At 41.4% G+C, this 21,605-nt stretch overlaps 1 protein-coding gene across 5 annotated transcripts in view; it reads left to right on the forward strand.

Annotated features, from left to right (window-relative positions):
* The first annotated feature begins 3,895 nt into the window (after positions 1-3,895).
* The window catches only part of znf185 (zinc finger protein 185 with LIM domain), a 29,596-nt gene continuing 11,886 nt past the window's right edge, over positions 3,896-21,605 (forward strand). Inside the window, exons 1-23 of one of the 5 annotated variants that reach the window (XM_034181339.1) lie at positions 3,897-4,238; positions 4,928-5,012; positions 5,385-5,508; positions 8,079-8,183; positions 8,281-8,307; positions 12,325-12,381; positions 12,468-12,515; positions 12,594-12,662; positions 12,747-12,827; positions 12,983-13,045; positions 13,165-13,296; positions 13,384-13,815; positions 14,847-14,912; positions 15,023-15,091; positions 15,357-15,425; positions 15,662-15,736; positions 15,970-16,047; positions 18,646-18,705; positions 18,810-18,869; positions 19,071-19,148; positions 20,866-20,916; positions 21,024-21,068; positions 21,197-21,244. In XM_034181339.1, the coding sequence (XP_034037230.1) occupies positions 4,988-5,012; positions 5,385-5,508; positions 8,079-8,183; positions 8,281-8,307; positions 12,325-12,381; positions 12,468-12,515; positions 12,594-12,662; positions 12,747-12,827; positions 12,983-13,045; positions 13,165-13,296; positions 13,384-13,815; positions 14,847-14,912; positions 15,023-15,091; positions 15,357-15,425; positions 15,662-15,736; positions 15,970-16,047; positions 18,646-18,705; positions 18,810-18,869; positions 19,071-19,148; positions 20,866-20,916; positions 21,024-21,068; positions 21,197-21,244 (1,862 nt within the window). In that variant the 5' untranslated portion in view covers positions 3,897-4,238; positions 4,928-4,987. Of the gene's footprint in view, positions 4,239-4,927; positions 5,013-5,384; positions 5,509-8,078; positions 8,184-8,280; positions 8,308-12,324; positions 12,382-12,467; positions 12,516-12,593; positions 12,663-12,746; positions 12,828-12,982; positions 13,046-13,164; positions 13,297-13,383; positions 13,816-14,846; positions 14,913-15,022; positions 15,092-15,356; positions 15,426-15,661; positions 15,737-15,969; positions 16,048-18,645; positions 18,706-18,809; positions 18,870-19,070; positions 19,149-20,865; positions 20,917-21,023; positions 21,069-21,196; positions 21,245-21,605 lie in introns of all 5 variants that reach the window. The other 4 variants (XM_034181340.1, XM_034181341.1, XM_034181342.1 and 1 more) reach the window with 4 other exon arrangements.

Below are 21,605 nucleotides of genomic sequence, written 5' to 3' on the forward strand. Positions count from 1 at the left end.
AGTATGTGGGGTTAAAATGTGGAATGCTCTGGATTTACAGCAGAAGTTGTGTCAGAATATTCATAAATTTGTTATATAAAGATGCCGTTTGGTCAGAATATAGAGAGAGAGTTTAGATGTATTGTTGTATTGCACTTTTCGGTATTAGTTTTGTGTTTGGTACTTAATGATTCCTTACCATTTTGGTATGTGTTACGTTTCACCATTGTGTAGTAATCTCCATATGTGTTAGTGATTTATATTTTGAATGAGAATGAAATTGTTCCTTGTTTTTGCTTTTTGTTTTGCCTTTCAATTGTACTGATAAGGAAGTTGAAATAAGAATTTCTATTATGATGTAATGGAAGATAGGGGTGGGATTTAATAAGTTTTCTTCTTCCCACTCCTTTCCGAGCTAAAAGTGTGTATTGACTGTACATATGTATTTGATATATGTATTTATTTTCCTCTTGTGATGATTTGCTCGGAACGAATAAATGAATGAATGAATAACTTGGTATATAAAAATTTATTCATAAATTTAAATTTTTTATTGTGCCAAAAACAGCCAAAGACAGAAGGTAGAAACACATTCATGACCAAAACATGTCAGTAATATAGATGACAAAAAAATAAAATAAAAAGTTTGCTGGGGTTGGGGAAAGGTCAATGTCTGGCTCGCAAATCAGGAGGGCAATACAAGTGCACCTTGAACCATGTCTTCTATCTGGACACTTGAATGGATATTTAACAAATGTCAATGCTCTTACATAGTTGGTGATGCTGGATTGCAGACATTTCACAACTGTTGTTTTCTTTAGAAGCGCGTGTCTTGCAAGTGGTGAATTTTTGTCATTCCATGCTGCGGTGTGGTGAGACCGAGGTGAGGGTTAAGGCAGGATACTTTGCATTCCCTTGATTGATTCTGCACCAGCAGCACCTTAATGATTCACTGCTACACTCCGCGTCACAGGGCCAGGTTGTCTGACTGGTTTTGTTTTTGTTCAGGAGAGAGAGAGGGACCGCGGGGGGGGGGGGGTTACACTTGCTGATTTCCTGAGAAATCCCATTTCTTGGACATGTTGCACAATCACTTCACTCTCTTTTCACATTTTAATACAGCAAGTCATTATATTCACAGTATGTGATATTAAAAATAAATGGATAAATAAAACAGAAATTATTTAAGAATAAGAAGCAGGAGAATGGAAGCAGGATTCTGTCCTTTGAATTTATGTAGAACATCTCATTGTCAGTCAGCCAGTACGTGGTTTGTGTTGCATTTTATTATACCCATGTCTGGTTTTGTGTCTCTCTGCGTGTGAACAAAATAACTAAAACAGTTTTTATCTGATTTGGACTAAGCTAAGTGGGGAAAAAAGTGGCTGTCCTTCCAAGGACAAAGTGATTAGATTTTGAGAACAATTCTGTCAAACTCAGTCACAGGCCATCTTTAAAACTTTGACATAATGCTTCTTGGGAATATTACAGGTGAATTTGTAATGGATGCACATGTTGTTATGAATTCCTAATATAAAGTCACCTTTCTGCTGTGTTTTTCACATAACTTTTGACCTTGAGGACACTGACAGGTCAAAGTCAAACCCAAGTTTAAACATGGTGGAAGGGCTGTGTGTTCGTTAAAGATAAAATGGATCAGGTTTGGACAGAATTTATCAAATATTAAGGCTACAGTATGCAGGATTTATGGGTGTTTTTTTTTTTTTAGCATAAATACAGCATTCACAACCATCCGTTCATTCATGTATAATTACATACAACGAGTCTTATGTCTTTCATCAGTATATGGGGCTATTCCACAGAGCGCCGTTCCTTCCCTTTTAATCACAAATAGCAAATTGGGGGACATTTTGAAGCATTGTTGTAACTTCTTGATCCATCTTTGTCCATCTTGAACAAACTTGGTATATGTGGTTGTTAGAACCATCATCAGCACCAGATTTGAAATCGGCATCCAATTTTTGAACTGTTCAAAATTTCATTCCGACTATATCATTGATAGTGTTGGAGCGGACCTTTTTACTACAGTATCACACAATTGTAAACCCAAAACATCAACATGAAATTATTTAATAATGTACCTCGGTCACACCCCACGTGTCCATTGATGAGAGAGGGAAAGATGACCAGGACTCAGTCCAGTTCTCAGACTGACCTTGACTTTAATACAGAGAATGAGCCAAAGTAACAATAACAGAGAGTCTCTGGGTTCACGCTTAGTTTGCCCGAGTAGTCAGGCTCTGAGCAGGAACCCCGTCTACCTCTCCCGGAACCCATATATACTATCTGAGTTTCTGTCTAAATATTGCATCACGATGCTAAGATGTTGTATTCTTTCTTGACTGGTCCACTTCTCATCCTGCGCGCAGTGCAGTCTTGTTTCTTCTTGTATCCCAGCGCTGATCATGACCTAAAAAGGAAATATATACCCCCCCATCCTGATTGAGCTGCACGTGTCACCCCTGCCTCAATGAGAACAACAACTTGACCTTGTCTTCTGATTGCCCAATAAGACAAACAAACTTGGCCTTGTCTCAGTTACATGAATCATCAGAAAAATAGAAAAACATGTTTCCCATCTCAATACTGGTTTATCAGCACTTTTTAGCACACAAAGGCACAGTGGTTTTATTCATGTAATGATAGAAAGACAAGTTAGCATAAGAAAAAGAAAATGTAACTAATAAAGAATAAAATCACCATAATATTTTTAAAATAGTACATGGTAACTTCAGGGTATGTGTAGTCTTAATGCCTTCAGCCATGTTTGAACATTTTTAAATGGGACATTCGTAGTGACGACGGAGTGAAACTTGTTTGATCGAGTTCCATTGGGGTAAAAATTTGTAGCTGAAGCAGCCTGTGTTGCAGTTTTTGATCATGTCTGGCTGAGTGCACAACTCCTATCTTTCGTTTTTGGGCGGGTTGCCAGGTCTGCACTTTGTAAGCCACCTTGTTAGGAGGCAAACCAGGTTAAGCAGTTTCATCCCGTTTTTGCACTTTTTTGGATTTTGACCGACCGTAGTAGAATGGTGCCTTGTGGAATAGCCCTGATAAAATGAGCCAGCCAGTGCCAGCTAACAAGCTTGAGAACCATCAGATTATACATATTGCTTATCACAAAAGAAGGCAAGGAAACATAAGTCCCCATCACCAAAATAGCAAAAACATTAAGGGAAACAAAATCCTGAAAGGCAATGGCTTTATACAATCTGTAACTTCACCACTAGATGACACTAAATCCTACACACTGTAGCTTTAATGCCACTCAGAACCAATAATTATGGTTTCACTGACTCGCAAAGAATTAATTTTCACAAATCAGTGTCAAACATATAAGGCGCCGGGCGCTGCTCTCTGTGTGGCCCTTCTGCAGGAGCAACTACCTTATCATGTTTCACTTAGACGTCAAAGGCTTGTAACTGCTTTTCTACCTATGTTATTGTAACCTTTTGTAGTCATAATTGTTTTTTGCAAGACTGATTGCCTGAGAAATGAGGTTTTGAGATAAGGCGTTTTTAATGTCAACAGTCCAGTTGATCGTCAGGCTGAAAGGATAATCTTGTAAATGCTTAGATTGCCTTTTACAGACGTGCAGTCCACTGTTGTTGTTCGTCTTCGCCTGGATTGCCAGCTTCACTCTTGATCTTGTTTTAACGATGTGTGCAGCTTGGGGTTTTCCTGCCCACCGAGCGTGAGAGGAGCCGTCCCACAGGAGTCGTTACAGCAGGTCGCTTCATTTATGTTTGCCAGACTGAGCTCTCCGCTGCCCCACTGACTTATCTGAGCCTCTTTTCTATTATTTATTTTTGTCACAGCCACCTATGTGGCAGGCGTGTGCACGCACACACCTTCTAAAGCAGAGAGATATTAAACACAAATGAGTTCCTAGCAACCTGTCTTGCGTACACCCACACATGTACACACACTGCTCAACACACATGGGTAGACAAACACGCTGCTCCACCCCGTATCTACCCTCCTCGACTGGCTGGGCTTGTTAGCGTTCACACCCCTACCTGTTCACTTGGGATTGTGACACCTGTCGGACACAAAAGACTCTCCTTTGGTGCACTGTGGGACTCACAGTTGCAGACTCGACTACGCCGGCTGGACTTTGATCGACTCCAAGTCAATCTGGGTACCCGCTGATCACCCTGCCCGAGAGGCCTTCCAACAGGATTTAACAACCTGTCTGGCTTCTACGTGATATTGGAAAGCTTCAACAATCAGCAGCTGTAAGAACAAAACACCAAAGAAATCATGCTGTCAAATAGATTCAAAGGTGGTGTTCTGTTTGAACTGTAGATCTATGTTTATCCTCTGGGGTTTTTTTTTAACTGGGTGTTTCCTTGTCAAGATCTCTTGCCCCTTTGCTTGTTTTTGAAGGCTTTATTTTTGTTAATGTTAATCATACGGACTCAAGAGTCTGACTGATGTCATTTGAGCTTCCCCTCCCTTATCTTTACACCCTTTCTAATTTGTTGTGTCACCAATACTCAGGGTATTGCGGCAGCACGTTTCAAACCAAGTGAATTTACAGCCTTGGGGAGTCTTACAGGATGTTTTTGCATTACGTATTTGGAAGTATTGCATTATACTTGGCGTTTACCTTCACATACAGTGACAGTTGTTGTATCGGTGCTTCCCCTATCTTACGTTACCTAAAAAATTATTTGCCTGGTCCACATTTGCTGATGTGGACCAATAGGAATCCATTTGTGTCTGTGTGTCCGTCCAAATTTTAACAATACCAGCGAAGTGGTCGGACAGGATCTCCTGCATGTTTGAAGGATGAGGCTGAGGAATTCTTGAACAAACCACATATTCTTTCTTGGGAACGTGGTGTGGGAAGGGCTAGAAAACTTGAATTTTATGTTGTAAATGGTGCTGTTTGTTCAGCAGGATCTGTGTCTTTCATCCACAGGGGATTTCAGCATATTTCTCAGGTGGCCTGTAAGGAAAACAAACCAAAGCAGAGAGGGAAATGTCTAAAACAACCACATCAAAAGGTGATTATACTGACTGACGTGATCTGAATGTGAAATGACGTGTTTCAGCCCATTAAGGTGCAGAGCACCAGAGGGTGTGTCTCCGTATACCAGGCTGATGAGTGTGTGTGTGTGTGTGTGTGTGTGTGTGTGTGTGTGTGTGTGTGTGTGTGTGTGTGTGTGTGTGTGTGTGTGTGTGTGTGTGTGTGTGTGTGTGTGTGTGTGTGTGTTATGTTTTGTCACCACCCTGCGTTAAAGTACAAGTTCTTGATTATTTGGTATCAAACGGGACTGAATGTCCTCAGGCTGGTGGTGATTAACATGTTAGTAAAACATGATGCAGTTTGGGATGTGAGAACTCTCAGAAGGTGCTTGACATGGAAATGTTTTTAGTCTCAGACGGCGGCAGAGAAGCTGTGTTCAGTACCACCAAAGTGAAGAACAAACTGAAAGATGACACCAGCTGGATGCAGCGTCACTCCCAATCTGAGGACATGTCCACAGAAGAGAAACCATGGTAAGAGGCTGTGACCATGACACTGTGGCATTTTCTACGGCGCGCAAAGCAACACATGATGCAAAGCAAGCGTCTTTGCTAGTCTATACCCGACGCACTTGTCTTTTTCACACCCAGCACCCATTTTTCTTCAATACCAAACATATTTGTGCTCATCTGTTCACCCATGGATGTGTTCATCTAAAAATAAGGCATGGTCTGTACGGTGCTGGAGCACGTTTGACCCCAAAAGTTCAGTTTGTTTGACTAATGGGAGTGTTCTGTATCATGCTTGACGCTGAACCATGTCTGGCCTCGCTTGAAGAGGTGGTTTCAGACATGATTCAGTTGGACTCGGGCATGGTGCACATGTAGTGTGATCACTAACCGTGCCAGAGCAGGGATCTTGGACCTGATGTCAGTGATGCGATGTGGTCTTTACATCAAATTGATGATAGTAGTGAAGAGCTGTCATACGCTGTGTAGCCGCTATTGGCACCGAGACACTCTGGCAATATGTTGGCGGTGGCAGAGCTCGGTGAAATTGCCTGACGAGATGAGGCTGCCACCATGGATGGCAGATCCCCATGCAGGTCTGTTTGCATCAATTTCCTCAAAAGGAAATTCCCCAATGTCCTCAAATTTTCATAATCGTTAACTAATATTATTACTATTTGGGTGGTATTTCTCAGTTCATTTAAAAATCTTCGGGTTAAAATAGGTCTGATGTTGCACGTAATTGATGAACACTAAACATGGTCATTGAGCAACTGCTGTCTTGTCATATGTGCAGCACAACTGATGGATAAATGCTCACTCACTCATTCACTCATCTTCAACCGCTTATCTGGCACCGGGTCGTGGGGGCAACAGCTCCAGCAGGGGACCCCGAACTTCCCTTTCCTGTGCCACATTAACCACCTCTGACTGGTGGATCCCGAGGCGTTCCCAGGCCAGTGTGGAGATATAATCTCTCCACCTAGTCCTGGGTCTTCCGCGGGGTCTCCTCCCAGATGGACGTGCCTGGAACACCTCCCTAGGGAGGCGTGCAGGGCGCATCCTTACCAGATGACCGAACCACCTCAGCTGGCTCCTTTCAACATGAAGGCGCAGCGGCTCTACTCCAAGCTCCCCCAGATGACTGAGCTTCTCACCCTATCTCTAAGGGAGACATCAGACACCCTCCAGAGGAAACCCATTTTGGGGCGCTTCTACCTGCAATCTAGTTCTTTTGGTCATGACCCAACCCTCAGGAACGAAGATTGACCAGTAGATCGAGAGCTGGCACACACTCTCTGGTCCCCCTTTTTAAATATGGGGGATAAATGCTGTTTGGGGGATATAATATGGGGGATGAATTTCTGATAAATGCTGTATTCCATAAATTATCAGGCTAGGCATGTAACACCCCAGAATGACTCGAAATAAGATGCAAAGTCAATAATGTGTCAGTGATGTGCCTCCATAATTGTGGTGTGGGAGAGGACCTCTTTTTCGAAACAAAATTCATGTTGTATTGACGTGAATTAGTGAGCACAGTTGTGCTTGGACAAAGTACATGACAACTGGCCCAAGTGTGAGTGTGCCCTGAAAGCAAGTCTACAGTCTGACTCATCTGGAGCAATGACTGTGGTATTTTAAGAATGCAGCACTCAGATGTGTCTTTCATAAGCAGGTTCACCACACAGAGCACAATAGGACCACGAAACTGAACTGACCATAAAAATAATAATGAAATAAAAGGAATAACAAATAGAAGGAAACAAAACATTAATAACTCTATTTTGTGCCACATTTTAATGCCATCTTTCTTCCTCCCCGCAGCCGGGGCCGTGTGGACAAGGACACAGGACATTTTCTGGATGTTAAACGTGGAAACAATAAAAAGCATGTGATAATATATCATTAAGATGTGTACCAGCCTGTGCTTTTAACAACAATACATTACAAACACTAATCACACACTCCAACCTTATAATAGACAAAGAAAGATCACTCCAACCGCATCAAGGCACACACACAAAAAGTACACAAAAGAGAGACAAAAGTACTGAAACAGGTCTATCTACTGTCATCTCACAAGCCAGCTGAAACAGGAATACCTTAAATGCATGAGTTAGGCGCAGTGGTTAATAAATATGTTAATGGATACATTCACATAGGCGCTAATCAACTGTCACAACTTTCAGCTTGATCTTTTTTGGTCACCTTGTCCACACTGATCCTCCACAGAAGCCTCTCCCTGCTTTTTTACTTGTACTCACTCAGTGCAGCAGCGAGGTGCCCTTTGTTGCCCAGTTTGGTTGATTTCATGATATGTCTATAAGCTACCATTTATACTGAACCAGATAAACCAACCCCTTTGGAGCACAGCTCTCACTGTGCTTATTTTACACACCCCGTAAGATATTGACAAGGACTTGGACATGTCCCAAATGATTTTCATTTTGCATTTTTGGCCAATGCGCCATAGATTGTTATGACAGGGGTTATATGTGCTACCTATGTTTTAAATAGTGCATTTGTCTTTTTTTTTTCTGTTTTTTCAATGTCCTAAAATGGCAATTCTAAGTTCCAGTGTATCCATACAGGGTAGCAGAAGTACGAGCCAGTCGTTTAGCTGGAACTGAGTCGAGTCCAGCAACCAGTTCCCCACCAAAACCCACTCCTGCACCCACCAAAGCTGAAGATGACAAGTAACTGGTTTATTATGGCATAAAGCTAATTGCTAAGTATTTCAGAACCAATTGTGAAACACGATTTTTCTGATAATGAATCTCTGCTTTCAACCAGAGTGCCATCATCAGGATTTATGATCAGGTAAGAGCAACAGGTGCATTTTGAGATGATTTAAACCTCAGTCTGTTAGTGTCATTTTTGTCAACTGACATAACAGGCATTAAAGAATACACAGAACATACAGTATATGACAAAAAAGCTTGTATAGTCAGTTTCAGGTACCCACCCAGGTTTGATGTATAAAACTGAATTAAGGCGAACATGCAAGGCAGATGATTGAAAAGTGGAACTAAATGGGACATTTTGAATCAATCTTAACATGTGAAGTGACCCAATAGGATTTAGAATTCAGTGATAATATTTATTCAGTTTTTGTTCAGGTAATGAAACTGTTAGGTAATACCATGTAGAAACTGCTTCCTCATATTTGAATATTGAAAATTAGTCTGACATATTTTAAATTATTTTGTGACGAACTAACATGAAACCATAATCATCACCCCCCCCCCCCCCCCCCCCCCCCCGGCTTGCTTCTTGTTCCAGCAGTATTTCTTCACAGCTTTCATAGCGAAACCAAACCAACTTTTTAAAGGTTCTTTAGATGACATCAAAACACAATCCAAATACTCCCCAAAATAACAACTATTCAATATGGCGTCTAACATGCCCACCAAAATATGATCTGTTGTTATTAATTTTATTGTTTGTTGCTATGAAGGATTTTTGGGGAGTTTTAAACAAAAACTGCGTTTTGGTGGCCATTTTGGATGCCATTTTGAATTTAAAACCCATGAATTAAATGACTTAGGTACCAATGTATTCAAACTTTCCTCTCAGGTAATATTTTTGAAGATTTTTGTACACTCTCTTGAATATCTACAACTGAGGCTGGTTTTTATTATTAGAAACATTCTGCTTGTGTTTTGGGGTCATCTAAGGTATGTAAAAAAAAATGTTTATGTTTAGTCTTTTCTGGAACTTAAAATAAATAGCAATTATTCCAGGGTTTTTATTACCCCAGGCCATCAGATATGGTCTTTGTGTCCGTCTGTCCGTCCGTCCGTCTTTGTTCAGCATAAGTCCAGTGCTATTACGACCAGAGTCTTCAAATTCACAGACAACATTCTTGGGACACAGACCTTGGACTTGAACTTCAAAGATGCTAACCTTGACCTATTTTAAGAGGTTAAAAAGTCACATTCTGTTCCTATTTTTATGCTATGAATCATGCAAATCCTTTTTTCCTTTTTTTTTTTTTGAGGGGTGGGGGAGACAGCCAATCCAAGTAGAGCGGCACCATGATGTCATTGGCTGGTCTCTCTTAATCGCAAACCCTATCTCTGCAAAAATGTTTGGGTTTTTTTTTTGGGTGGGGGGTGGTCACTACAGGTCAGGAGGTGAGCCCCAAACAGACTTTCGCTTCTGGTGTCAAGCGCCCAGTCCCGCTGCGCATGACCTGCTCCGGGGATAGTGGCAGGTGGGGAGTTTACCTGGGGCGGTGCACCTGTCAAACACGCAGGTGTCAAACTCAGGGAGGACAGAAACCTCCCCTGGAGACTCAGGTGAAGTTAGAAAGATATTCAAAAGTTCAAAGTTCACGGCTCAAAGAGAAACGTAGAAAAACAAACAACACTAGTTTCTAACCTCAGGAAGGTAGACAATGAGCTAAATCTTATTTTTATCCATATGAACTGTCCTCTGAGCTGGAAAAATAACACTGATCTGAATGAGCAGGCGACAGAGAATCAGAAGCATAGGGACCATCTACAAAGTGCAAAAATGAAAAGAGACACCAGAAAAATATTCAGTAAATTCCATGGTGTACGGTGTGGTGTCACCACATTCACTGAACACATCAATGGTCTCCTGCTGGGTCTCAGTTTGGAAAAATGCATTTTTGAAAAATTTAAGGGAATTTTTCATTGTTTAAATTTTCAGTTGCATCATTGTTCACAGCATGTCTTTTTCCTGGTTCTCTCCCTCAGCCCCAACCAGTCCCAGCAGAAGACTGCCCCTCCCTGAGCCTGGTTCTGCTGGAGGTTTCTTCCTGTTAAAAGGGAGTTTTCCTTCCCACTGTAGCCAAGTGCTTGCTCACAGGGGGTCGTTTTGACCATTGGGGTTTTACATAATTATTGTATGGCCTTACCTTACAATATAAAGCGCCTTGGGGCAACTGTTTGTTGTGATTTGGCGCTATATAAAAAAATTGATTGATTGATTGATTGATTGTTGTAAGGTGCAGTGACACAAACTCCACAGCACACATCAGTGGTTTCCTCCTGGTTAGACTACAGCACTCAGTTTGGAAAAATGTGCAAAAAATTCATTTTAGTCATTTTTATCATTAAAATAAGTAATAACATGAGCAGTAACTACAGTATAACATGTTGTAGTGCCACCAAACTCACAGCATTCATGAAGCATTTCTTCTTGATCATACTACAACCAGTTTATTACTACTGTTTATTTGCTGAGATAGGGTTTGCAATCAAGATATTTTTTCATTATTCACACTTTGCAATTCATAGTTTGTGGATAATTCATGATTTGCAGCTGATTCATATTTTGGGGGTTAACATGCTCCAAAACCGGTTTATAACTTGTTTCTCATATATTATGCAAAAGCTACTGACAAATAAACACTTCTAAAACTGAAAATGCTTTTTTTGTAACCTGATAACACCTCTGGAGTGATTTACAAGACATTTTGCGAACATTAGCATGTATTCTAATTTCCAGTAACTCAAAGCTAACTTCTGCTCTTCTCAAAAGATGTTGTATGCACATGCATGCCCTCCTGCAGATGCTGTTAAAACGGAAATAAAATATTGTTGATGATTGATTGATTGATTGATGGATAGAGGGGCTTTATTGAACTTGTACAAAATGTACAACCCCAATTCCAATGAAGTTGGGATGTTGTGTAAAATGTAAAGAAAAACAGAATACAATGACTTGCAAATCCTCTTCAACCTATATTCAATTGAATACACCACAAAGACAAGATATTTAATGTTCAAACTGATAAACGTTATTGTTTTTGTGCAAATATTTGCTCACTTTGAAATGGATGCCTGCAACATGTTTCAAAAAAGCTGCGACAGTGGTACGAGGTCTGTCAATAAAGTAACGGTCCTCCTTCTCGCTTTGGAAGCGAGAAAAAGGAACACCTCCGTTTCGGCGTGTCAGAGGACAAGTTTGGACATGTCCAGCTCTCCACAATTTCTCTGATACTTACTGGACTGGTAAGCATTGAAAGCCGAGATAGACATGTCCAATCTTGTCCTCTGACACGCCGAAACGGAGGTGTTCCTTTGTCTCGCTTCCAAAGCGAATCGGTCTTTACGCGCAAAGCCTCCGCGCGGCTTTCCATGACAAAATCTCTTGTTAAAAGTGAAATCTGCCGGAAAATGGCTGATGTCCAGCTCTTGTGATAACCAAAGAAAGAGCACACGACGGTCTGGTATCCACAGAGCCATCCGTTTAGAAATGGTCCGGTGGTTGTGCCGCATTGTCGCAGCTCGGAGCGCGGCGCGCCGAGCGTCCTTAAAGGGGTCCTTAAAGCTGTAGTAACAGTCTCTAACAGCTTCTGAAAAAATTCTGATGGAAAAAAGCCCAAATCATTCCGCCATTTCCAGACAATGAAAATCCGACGAGGGGGCGGGACCACTCCTTCCCAAGGCGTGCTCACAGGCGAATGACGTCACCGACAGGCGTGGAAAAACTCACACATGCGCACGAGGGTTCAAGCATGTCTGACGTAAAAACATATGAATGAAATCCATATAGTTTTTGAAACAAATAAAAAGGACCATTACTTTATTGACAGACCTCGTGTTTGTACATAAGACAACAGGATCTTAATCCTATTCCTCCCAACTCTTCTGTACTTTGCTGCACGGTGAAACTGTCTGATAAGACCGATGATTAAGTTGTGCACATATGATTCATCACAGAACCTACTGTGGACAAACTGTATCTGCATGAATTATCGACCAAATGTATAATACACTTTATAATACACATTATGAAGAAGATAATGCTCATACGGCCGAGGCTATTTTAGCCTTGCATTATTTATTTATTTATTTTTTCCAGAGGAATATTCACTAACACAGAAAAGACTGCTCCATCCCCAACATCTAACGACACGAGGTACAACACTTGTCTTGTTGAAAAAGGATGTTAATATTATTGGATATGCTAATTTGTACAATAATGTACGTTTTTTTTCTCTACAGTGGTTCAAAACAATTCATTAAAAAACCCTCAGAAAACTACAAGAAACTGTGAGTGCAAAAATCCCATTTCCAGTTAATTGCCGTGTCGGTTGTCTTGAGTTTGATGTTTGTACTTGTGTTCCTTAGAGCGCCTCACACTGTGAGGTCCTCAGACAACCTGGAGGACGGGCTTAGTTCGGAGGAGCAGGAGAAACGGTAAGACTCAGCTGGCACCATCCAATTTGATTTTGCACAGTCGGGAAAGAGATGACATTAACATTACAATGAGTCATTTTACAGGACAGAGGCAGCCAGCAGTGTTCTGAAAAGCTCTGCAGGCAGACAGCGTTCTTATGTGCTTTCTGCTGCTAAGATGTATGAGTACGTGTCATATGTTACGTCGCTCTCTGAACACCTTACCGCCTCAAACACCCCTTTACATTTCACCTTCAGATGTCACAATTCATTATATGTAGTTGTAAGTGCTTTTGCTTTATGGAAGTATTTATTAAAGCTGTGTGTGGAAAATCCCCCAGGTCTAAAGAGCAAAACCCCGACACTTCAGTGGTCAACAACACTCTATCATTTGTGGCTAAAAGGTAAAAAAAACAAAACAAAACAACAAAAAAAAATGCACCTCTAATAGCTTTGACACTGAAGCCAAAAGAAAAAGTCTACGTGCACTTGCACTTGTGTGTGCTTGTCTACAAATATGCAGAGTGGAGGTTACTGATGATGAAGATGACGGGAGTGCTGCCACTACAGCACCTGCCACCACTCTACCCTCCTCCCCTGCCACCATCTCCAACACATCTTCTACCATCGCTCCTCAATCCACTGCACAGGACGTGTAAATTCTGCACGTTTCCTTTGTCAGAAACAACCATGTTGAGTTTAATGAGCAATCAATCTCAAACTCATCATCTCTGTTTTGCAGAGCTGACAGCAGCGTGAAGACGAGTGTCACCACTACTGTTAAGACAACTGTCACTAGTGATGAACCAGTTCCACCAGAGGTGCTGACAGAAGGAACCTCATCAGTCTCCATTATAGAAGATGGTCTTAAACCTCGGTGTGTCAAGGTGGACACTCCTATGCCTGAACTCCTCATGGACTCGGTCATTTCTGAGGGAGCTGACAGCTCTCTGATTGCATTTGCTCCAGTATCAGATATACCTGCTGCAACATCTCCCACTGCGGCCAAACCTGCTGCAACATCACCTTTAGAGTTACCTGCTGCAGTGTCTTCTACCCTGGCATCACGTACCCCAGGTGTATCTACAGTAGTGTCTTCTGTCTTGATGTCTACCATCACAGATGATGATGCATTGAAGACAAACCTTGAACTTGAAGACTCTGCAAACCCAAGGTGAGATGTTCCTATAAACCAGGGGTTTTCAAAGTGTGTGAGAGTGAGCCCCCCTCAGAGAAGAAATGAATAACTGCTCCCCCCCACCGACACACATACACACAATTTCAACATCTTTGTGTGTTTCTTTTTATTCTTTTACACATTAAACACATTTTAAATGTATTTATGTGTTTTTAAGGAACTGTCTATGCATTTACACATTATACAGCCTTTGTAAAGTTTTTAAAGAGCTTTCTATTTCACACATTTTACACCCTTTTCAAACATTTTAAGCATGTTTTTAAAAACTTTCTATTCTTCTATTTTTACCTTTTGTCATATTTTAAACATCATTTTTTAACATTTAAACATTTCTGTGTGTTTTTAAATGTCTTTGACATAACTAACACATTTTAACATAATATTAATTAAACTTTTAGACATATTTAGTCTCTCCTCTAGTCTCACCTCTTGTTTAGTGTGAGCAATAAGTCTGGGTCTTTGACGTGCACAGGCAGCTGATGCGGGGATGCACTGTGGAGAGGAGCAAACAAAGATCATCCTCTACTTTCTTTTTTTTGGTTGCCCCAAACTCCGTTTTCTCACTGGAAGATTTACGCACTAAAATCTTATCCATTCTGCTCTTTTGTTGGTTAACAGTGTTTACAGTTATTTTTTTGCGAACTATGAAGAACTCTGTGTGTGTGTGGGGGGCACATCTCAAACCTCACACTTTGAAAACCATTGCTATAAATCAAAACCTATGTTGCCACATGCTGCAGCATACTTAGTATTCACATTGTAAATTATAATGTGTAATGATGTCAGGTATGAATGATTCACACATTACCATCAAATTTATTCAAGCATTTGCTGCAACTAGTTGTATTTGAATTGCCCAGCAAAGTGTTAAAAGCGCTTTCAATTTTTATTTATTTATTTATTTTTCTTGTCTGCTTATGTGGAATGTTTGCACTCCTTCTTTTCACACCGAATGATGGAAAGCGACGTTGGAATGTCACACTTTTGTTCTTGATCTCGTTTCGCAGCCCCAGCGTCGGCACACTCGCTGCCTTGTCTGACACGCTCATTTCTTTTGACACAAACTCAACCAGGTATTGGCAAGCATACAAAAAAAATTTGTTTTAAAGAAGCATTTATTATGTTCAGCTGTGCTTCTTGCCAAAACGCTTCGCCCGATATTAATTGTTTATACCATCTCCAGCGTTGAGGTCAAGAAGCCGGTGATGCCAGAAGAGGAAGTAGGCTCAGCGGGGGGTCACATCGAGGACAGGTAAAAATACAAAACAAAAAAAAAAGACCTAACAACTTCCTCATTCATGTCATAGTAGACCTGGCAACTGAACAGATGGTGGCCAACTGCCATTGTGTTCACTTAATCAGCAAATAATCCATATTTCAAATACGTTTGCTCCCACAACTGCACACGAGGATTTCCCAAATTAGTCTTCATTAAATGTGTTCTATAAACTGTTATAATGTGTGTATACCTGACAAAACAGGTGCCCTGATATATTTTCCCCCGTTCCTTCCTGTAGTGTTGAATCCGAGCCAGTGCCTAGCAACAGGGAAGCAGTAACACACGATCTCCTCTCTCTAAGTGATGGGTACGTTAAAAATACTTTCCTAATGACTGGGTAGTTGAGCAAGCCTGATGTCTTCTACTCTTAGTGATGGCTCCTTCTCTATATAATACCCACATGGTGGCACTGTTGGGCTTCTAGCAATCACTGTGTCCTCCAGCTTTGCTGGATGGTTCTTCTGATATTTCACTGCATCCTAAATCTCATTTGTTCATTGCTTCCTCTATTTCGTTTTTCCTTTCCCCATTCTGCCTTCTCAGCCCAGAGGAACCTACAGAGCCTGTTCCCCAAAGTCCAGGACGCTGGAGTCAGGATTTGCTTAACGGTCTAGACAGGTATCGGAAGAGCTCTTTTCCCACCTCAAGCTCCAGATATGCCATTATGTGAAGAATTATCCTTTAGTCAATAAAAAAAAACAAAAAAAAAAAAAACAACAAAATCAATATCTGCCTTGCTAGTTGCTACCCGGAGCATTATCTGGACATACCTTGCCAGAGTTAGATATGCAGTTTCAAGGGAGCTTGCACGCAAACTCTGCTGTGTATTGATTGTGTGTTTGACACCTCAGTGAGCCCCACCCAGCAAGGACCAGCAGTCCCCCCCATCTTCTGCCCGACAACATTGTAATCAACACAGTGGCACGCAGGTGAGAAACACATTAGTGATCATTCCTGCCCTCCAGCCCTCCTTCTACACTTAGTTTGTATCATCACATACAGTCAAGTCCATAAGTATTCAAACAGTGACACTATTTGAGTAATTTTGCCTCTGTACTCTACTGGTGTGGAACTGACATGAAACATTCAAGATGTTCATGATGTGTAGGCTTTCTGCTTTATTTCAAGGGGTTTATCAAAAATATTAACTGTTTAGGAATTATGGCTATTTTTATACATAGTCCATTACTGACAGACAAATGATCACTTTTACAGCCTGTCAATCATTAAGAAATACAAGCAGCTGTGTGTTACTGTGTGGTAAATCTATCTGGAGTAGTAATTTCTCAAAATATGAGTGACTGTTCAAGAAGGAGACTAGTGAGGGAAGCCACCACCAACACCCTTGACAACTCTGAAGAAGTTGTAGGTTTCTGAGGATGTGAATGCAGAAACTGTGCAGAGTAAAAGTTTTTTTTTTGTTTTTTTTTCCTGTTGCATCAACAGTCACACAGATTCATTGTGGATTGGAACAGAAAAGGATTTTCTCAAAAAGAAGATGCAATATTTCATTTGCAGTTTCCGGAAGGCACATGAGATGTGAACCTTGATTTGATGTTGCATTATTTGTGTTAGCTTCTTCTATTTCACTTCTTCTACAAAGCAGTCAGGTTTTTCCTGGTTTAAAAAAGGTCTCTTACGTTCTGTGTTATAATACAGAGTGTGTCAGACCAACCAGGCCCTGAGGTCTAAAAGTCTAAAATGTCCCGTGGACAGGATGCTAGTCCATTACAATTTAGTTCCAGTGAGGGAAGCCGCTACTTATAACAACTCTGAAGTAGTTGTGAGCTTACAGAGTTGCTTGCATAGTGCATAGAAACTGCACAGTGCAACTTCTGTCTGTTGTAGCCAAAATGTCACATCTTCTTTTAAAGAAAATTCTTCTGTTTCAGCCCACCGTGAAGTTGAATAACTGGTCAGGCAAGACACAAAAATTGCACTACGCACAGTTTCTCCAATCACAGCCTCAGAAGCTATAACTCCTTTAGAGTTGTCATGAGTGTCTTGGTGGCTTCCCTCACTTGTCTCATTTTTGCACGGTCACTCAGTTTTTTGAGAACTGCCTACTCCAGACAGGTTTACCACACAGTACCATACTGTTTGTATTTTGTATTGACTGTTGTAAATGAAGTCCAAGACATACTCAGTGATTTGGAAATGTTCCTGACGGGTCTGAAGAAAACTGGTTACAAAGGTGCAGATTTATATGAATAACAAGAACAATCAAAGATTTCTGGCGTCTGACAATCTGGATCTGGAACACCTCCAAAATTCAGTGGAGTCTTATATGCCCTAATAACTACCTGTGGTGCAAATTTGGTGAGAATCCGTGAAGTAGTTTTGACGTAATCCTTCAAAGCCTATATAAAGGGAAATCTTGATCCAGAATCCGGATCAGGATCACCTCCAAAATTCAGTGGAGTCTTCTGCTGCCGCCGGCTTCGGGGGGACTCCGCCCCAAGCTGACGGCGGTGCAACTACATGTTGCTGCCCCCCCCACTCACATCGCCTCAATTCGGAAAATGGACTGTTTCAAAGTTTAGTGCACATAAGTGTAAAATGTATATGTGTTGTCTTTAATTCTGATGTGTGCCATTATTATGGTAAACAAGTAATAATTGTGGATTAATTGCTGTATCTTTGTGGTAACTGGAGTGTGGACGTAATCTCGTTGTTGTTGCACTCGTGTAATGACAATGACAATAAATCTCATCCATCCATCCATGCCCTAATATCTATCCGTGTTGATAATTTTGTCAAAATCCGTGCCACAGTTTTGACATAATCCTGCTAAAAGACAGACAAATAAATAAACGCTGATGATTTTATTACGTCGTTGGCGGCCGTAATAATCCTCATATTGAGTTTGTCCAGTTACTCATGGCCTCTGAAAACTGATGGACCGTGTATAAAAGCGGCTGTAATTCCTAAACATTTAAAGTGATATTTTTGTTAAACCCATTGAGTTAAAGCTGCACATCATGATTGTTGAAATTCAGACACATTGTGGTGGTGTACCCAGGCAGCATGTACAAAAATAGCGCAACTGTCCAAATACTTATGGGCCGGACTCTCAGCGCAGCCAGTCACGTACCACAGAGGCCCAACACTGCGTGTTTTCAATCCGACAGTGACCACAGCAGGGGACTTCACTGATTACCGCTCTTTTGTGCGGAGGAGTGAAATCAGTAAAATCACCTGCTGAGGTTGGAATGGCGCTGCACACTCTTGGCACAGTCTTGATATGCGTGCACGACGTACTGTGTAGACATCAGCACCAATTCCCCCATGCGTTTGATTCTGAACAAATGCCACCCTGCTCAAGTCTGATCTGTAGAATCAGTACTGGTTTGTTTGAACCCCTGTTCCACGTTGGACCAAAACAAAGCCGCACATTCCTGAAGTGGCGGAGCACTGCTTTTTCAAATAGAAATCTCTCTGTCTTATCTGTGCACAACTGGAAGCAGGAGAGAATGTTCTGTACTGATTAGTGTTGCTCCTTTCTTTTTTTTTTTTGTCTCTGCCAGCCTCGGCGGGGTGCGAGAGGAGGAGAAGCAGACGGGAGAAACAGTGATGGAAACACAAAGGTAGAAGGAGCTGCTCTTTAACAATTATCCAGCTACACAGAACTGTTCCTACTCAGACATGCATTCTGTTCACACATAACTCTGCTGTGTGTCTGACTGGCCAGGAATAGCACCACAGAGACAGTCACCACTATAACCACCAAAAGTGTGATCATTACCGATAAGTAGGAACACACACACACACTGTCTTGACCCCATTGTGCTCACATGCTTCTTTAACAGTTCAGTGGCTTTAGAGCTTTTCTAATGGACCCATATTGTAAATACTGCATGTGTAGATGATGGTGGGGGGGGGGTTGTCCGTTCTTCTCTCCCCCTTCATGCCATTCACCCGTGCCTCTGTTCCACCCTCCTTACTGTTCTAGTTCACCGCCGTACCGCACAGAAGACAGCGAGAGTCCCCAGAGCTCGTACGTGACCACCAGAACAGTCACACAGTCCAGGTGAATATGAGCGGCTAACTCAAAACCCGCAGTGCGGGACCTGGTGGGAAAACCTCTTTGTTACACCAGCAGCTGTGTGTGTGTGTTTCTCCCGGTCAAACTGGAGTCGTGTCAGGAAGCGCATCCGACGGAAAACTTGTGCCAAATGCCAATGCAGATCTGGTTGTATCCGCTGTGGCGACCCAGAACAAAACAGGAGCAGCCGAAAGAACATTCACATTCTTTCTACACATTCATTCATTCTCTCTGTTGTCGCAGTGTTACTTTTACAGGGTGTAATCTCAGGATAATGAGCTTGCACAACATTGAAGTTAGCTGACCTTGGCCTAAAAGGTCACATTTTTGTTGGGTTTTGTCCACCAGGGCAGTATACTGGCGCTACTGCACAAGTTGGCCAAGGGAAACGGCATTTTGCGTTTTCTATTTTTATGCTCATACGACAGTGTACTTTAGCACTGCGTTCTATATTTAATTTTCGTTACCTTAGAATGAGTCCTTCGTATCTACATGGGAGCAGGCTCCTTCATGGAGGTCACCATGGTGCACCACCATGTTTATACAGTAGCCCAAAAGGGACATACTTACTCCGTCCTTGGCTAGTGCAGGCTAACAAGAGCCTTCATTTTTGTGAAATAGAGGATCATATATATTGCTCATCACAAGAGTATAAATCCTCCTCTGGAAAGGAGAGAAAACATGAAGGGAAACAGATTCGTGACCAGTGAGGTTACAATGCCATCTGCAACCTCACCATTAGATGGCAGTGAATCCTACATACTGTAGCTTTAAACCTCTATTATTTTGTTGATTGTAACACCTATGCAAGGCCCGTGTATTGTCAAATATGGTATATAAGGAAGATATTAGTGAGAAATAAATGGTGTAGCTGTTGAGATGTTTTGTAGTTTTTCTCACACACTTTTACTCTCTGCCTTTAATGTTTTTAGTGAAATATAATTTCCATTAAAAACTAAAAAAAGAAGTATATCATCAATCCATGTACTTGGAGATATTGATTATGTACATTGTATGCATATTCAGAGGACTGCCCCTCCCTGGGCCTGGTTCTGCTGGAGGTTTCTTCCTGTTAAAAGGGAGTTTTTCCTTCCCACTGTAGCCAAGTGCTTGCTCACAGGGGGTCGTTTTGACCGTTGGGGTTTTACATAATTATTGTATGGCCTTGCCTTACAATATAAAGCGCCTTGGGGCAACTGTTTGTTGTGATTTGGTGCTATATAAAAAAAATTGATTGATTGATTGATATGATACACATTTATGTTTACATTAATTGGTCTAAATGTGTGGATGCCTCTAAGTTGGATATGTACATCTGGGATGGCACTGCTCAATAAGTAAATAAATAAATAATTCACTTGTGATTTACAATCAATTTGTAGGCTGTCTGCTGAAAACGTGAAAATATCTGAAAATGCGGTAAATAATGGTCATTTTTCATCGGTACAGTTCATTATCAGCGAAACAAACACTGAAACACATTGATTTTTGCCGCACGGCAGTCCAATTGTCTCTCCATTTGTCAACACATCCAGCCCTGATGTTGATTGTTGAGTGCATCTGCGGGTCCCTCTGTGTTTCCATTTACCATTCCAGCTGCATTAAGTCTTTCCATTATGAGTCAATATGATCAGAATTCCTCTGACACAAGATGGGCCGTGCTGACAATTGAGAGTGAAATCAGTGTGAAATTGTTTTTCAGCTCGACTGATCCGTTTGATCCATATCCGATACAGACCACATCCGCGAACAGGTAATCATATTGGTTTGGTGCTGCAACTGTTTCCCAGCCAGCCAGATAGCGTCTCTGCATGCATAATGCAGCAGCTCGTGATTATGAGCCACTTTTCTCTATTGCAGCTCCTCCAATGTGCTCGAGCCTCTTTCAGATACTTCCATCACCAGGTACGAGAGCAACGATGCAAATTCCACTTTTTGAGAAACCGTAGTCTGTAACTGTTATTTTTATGTTACTTTTACAATGTGATCATTGCGACTGCATACAGCTGATTTGTGCATTTAATTTCATTCAGTGTGTCACGTACGTTTGTGGAAGCAACAGATCCCAGTCCGTCAATCAAGTAAGGCTGAGCTGCAACTACCCTGCAATTATGTTTGTGATTAAGCCGAGGACACTCGCATTTTGCGACGATAACGCACTCCAACCTGTTTCTTTATTTGTGTGTTTGATAGTGTGATAAGATAAACTTTATTGATCCCACAGTGGGGAAAATCACTTGTTGCAGCAACAAGAGTCGTACAGTAGTAAAGAAAAAGAAAAACATTTACATTAAAGAGTAATTGTTACGTGAGCATGTTAGAATCCTCTGCCAAAGACGTCTCTGTCAGTACTGGAAAGCCAAAGGTATGAAAAATCAACCTGCCGCATAACGCTGCTTTGTCTGTTTGAGTGAGAGACGAAGAGGAAACGAACTCGGGCCT

The sequence above is a fragment of the Thalassophryne amazonica genome, chromosome 11, assembly GCF_902500255.1.
Source record: "Thalassophryne amazonica chromosome 11, fThaAma1.1, whole genome shotgun sequence".
Taxonomy (NCBI): Eukaryota; Metazoa; Chordata; class Actinopteri; order Batrachoidiformes; family Batrachoididae; genus Thalassophryne; species Thalassophryne amazonica.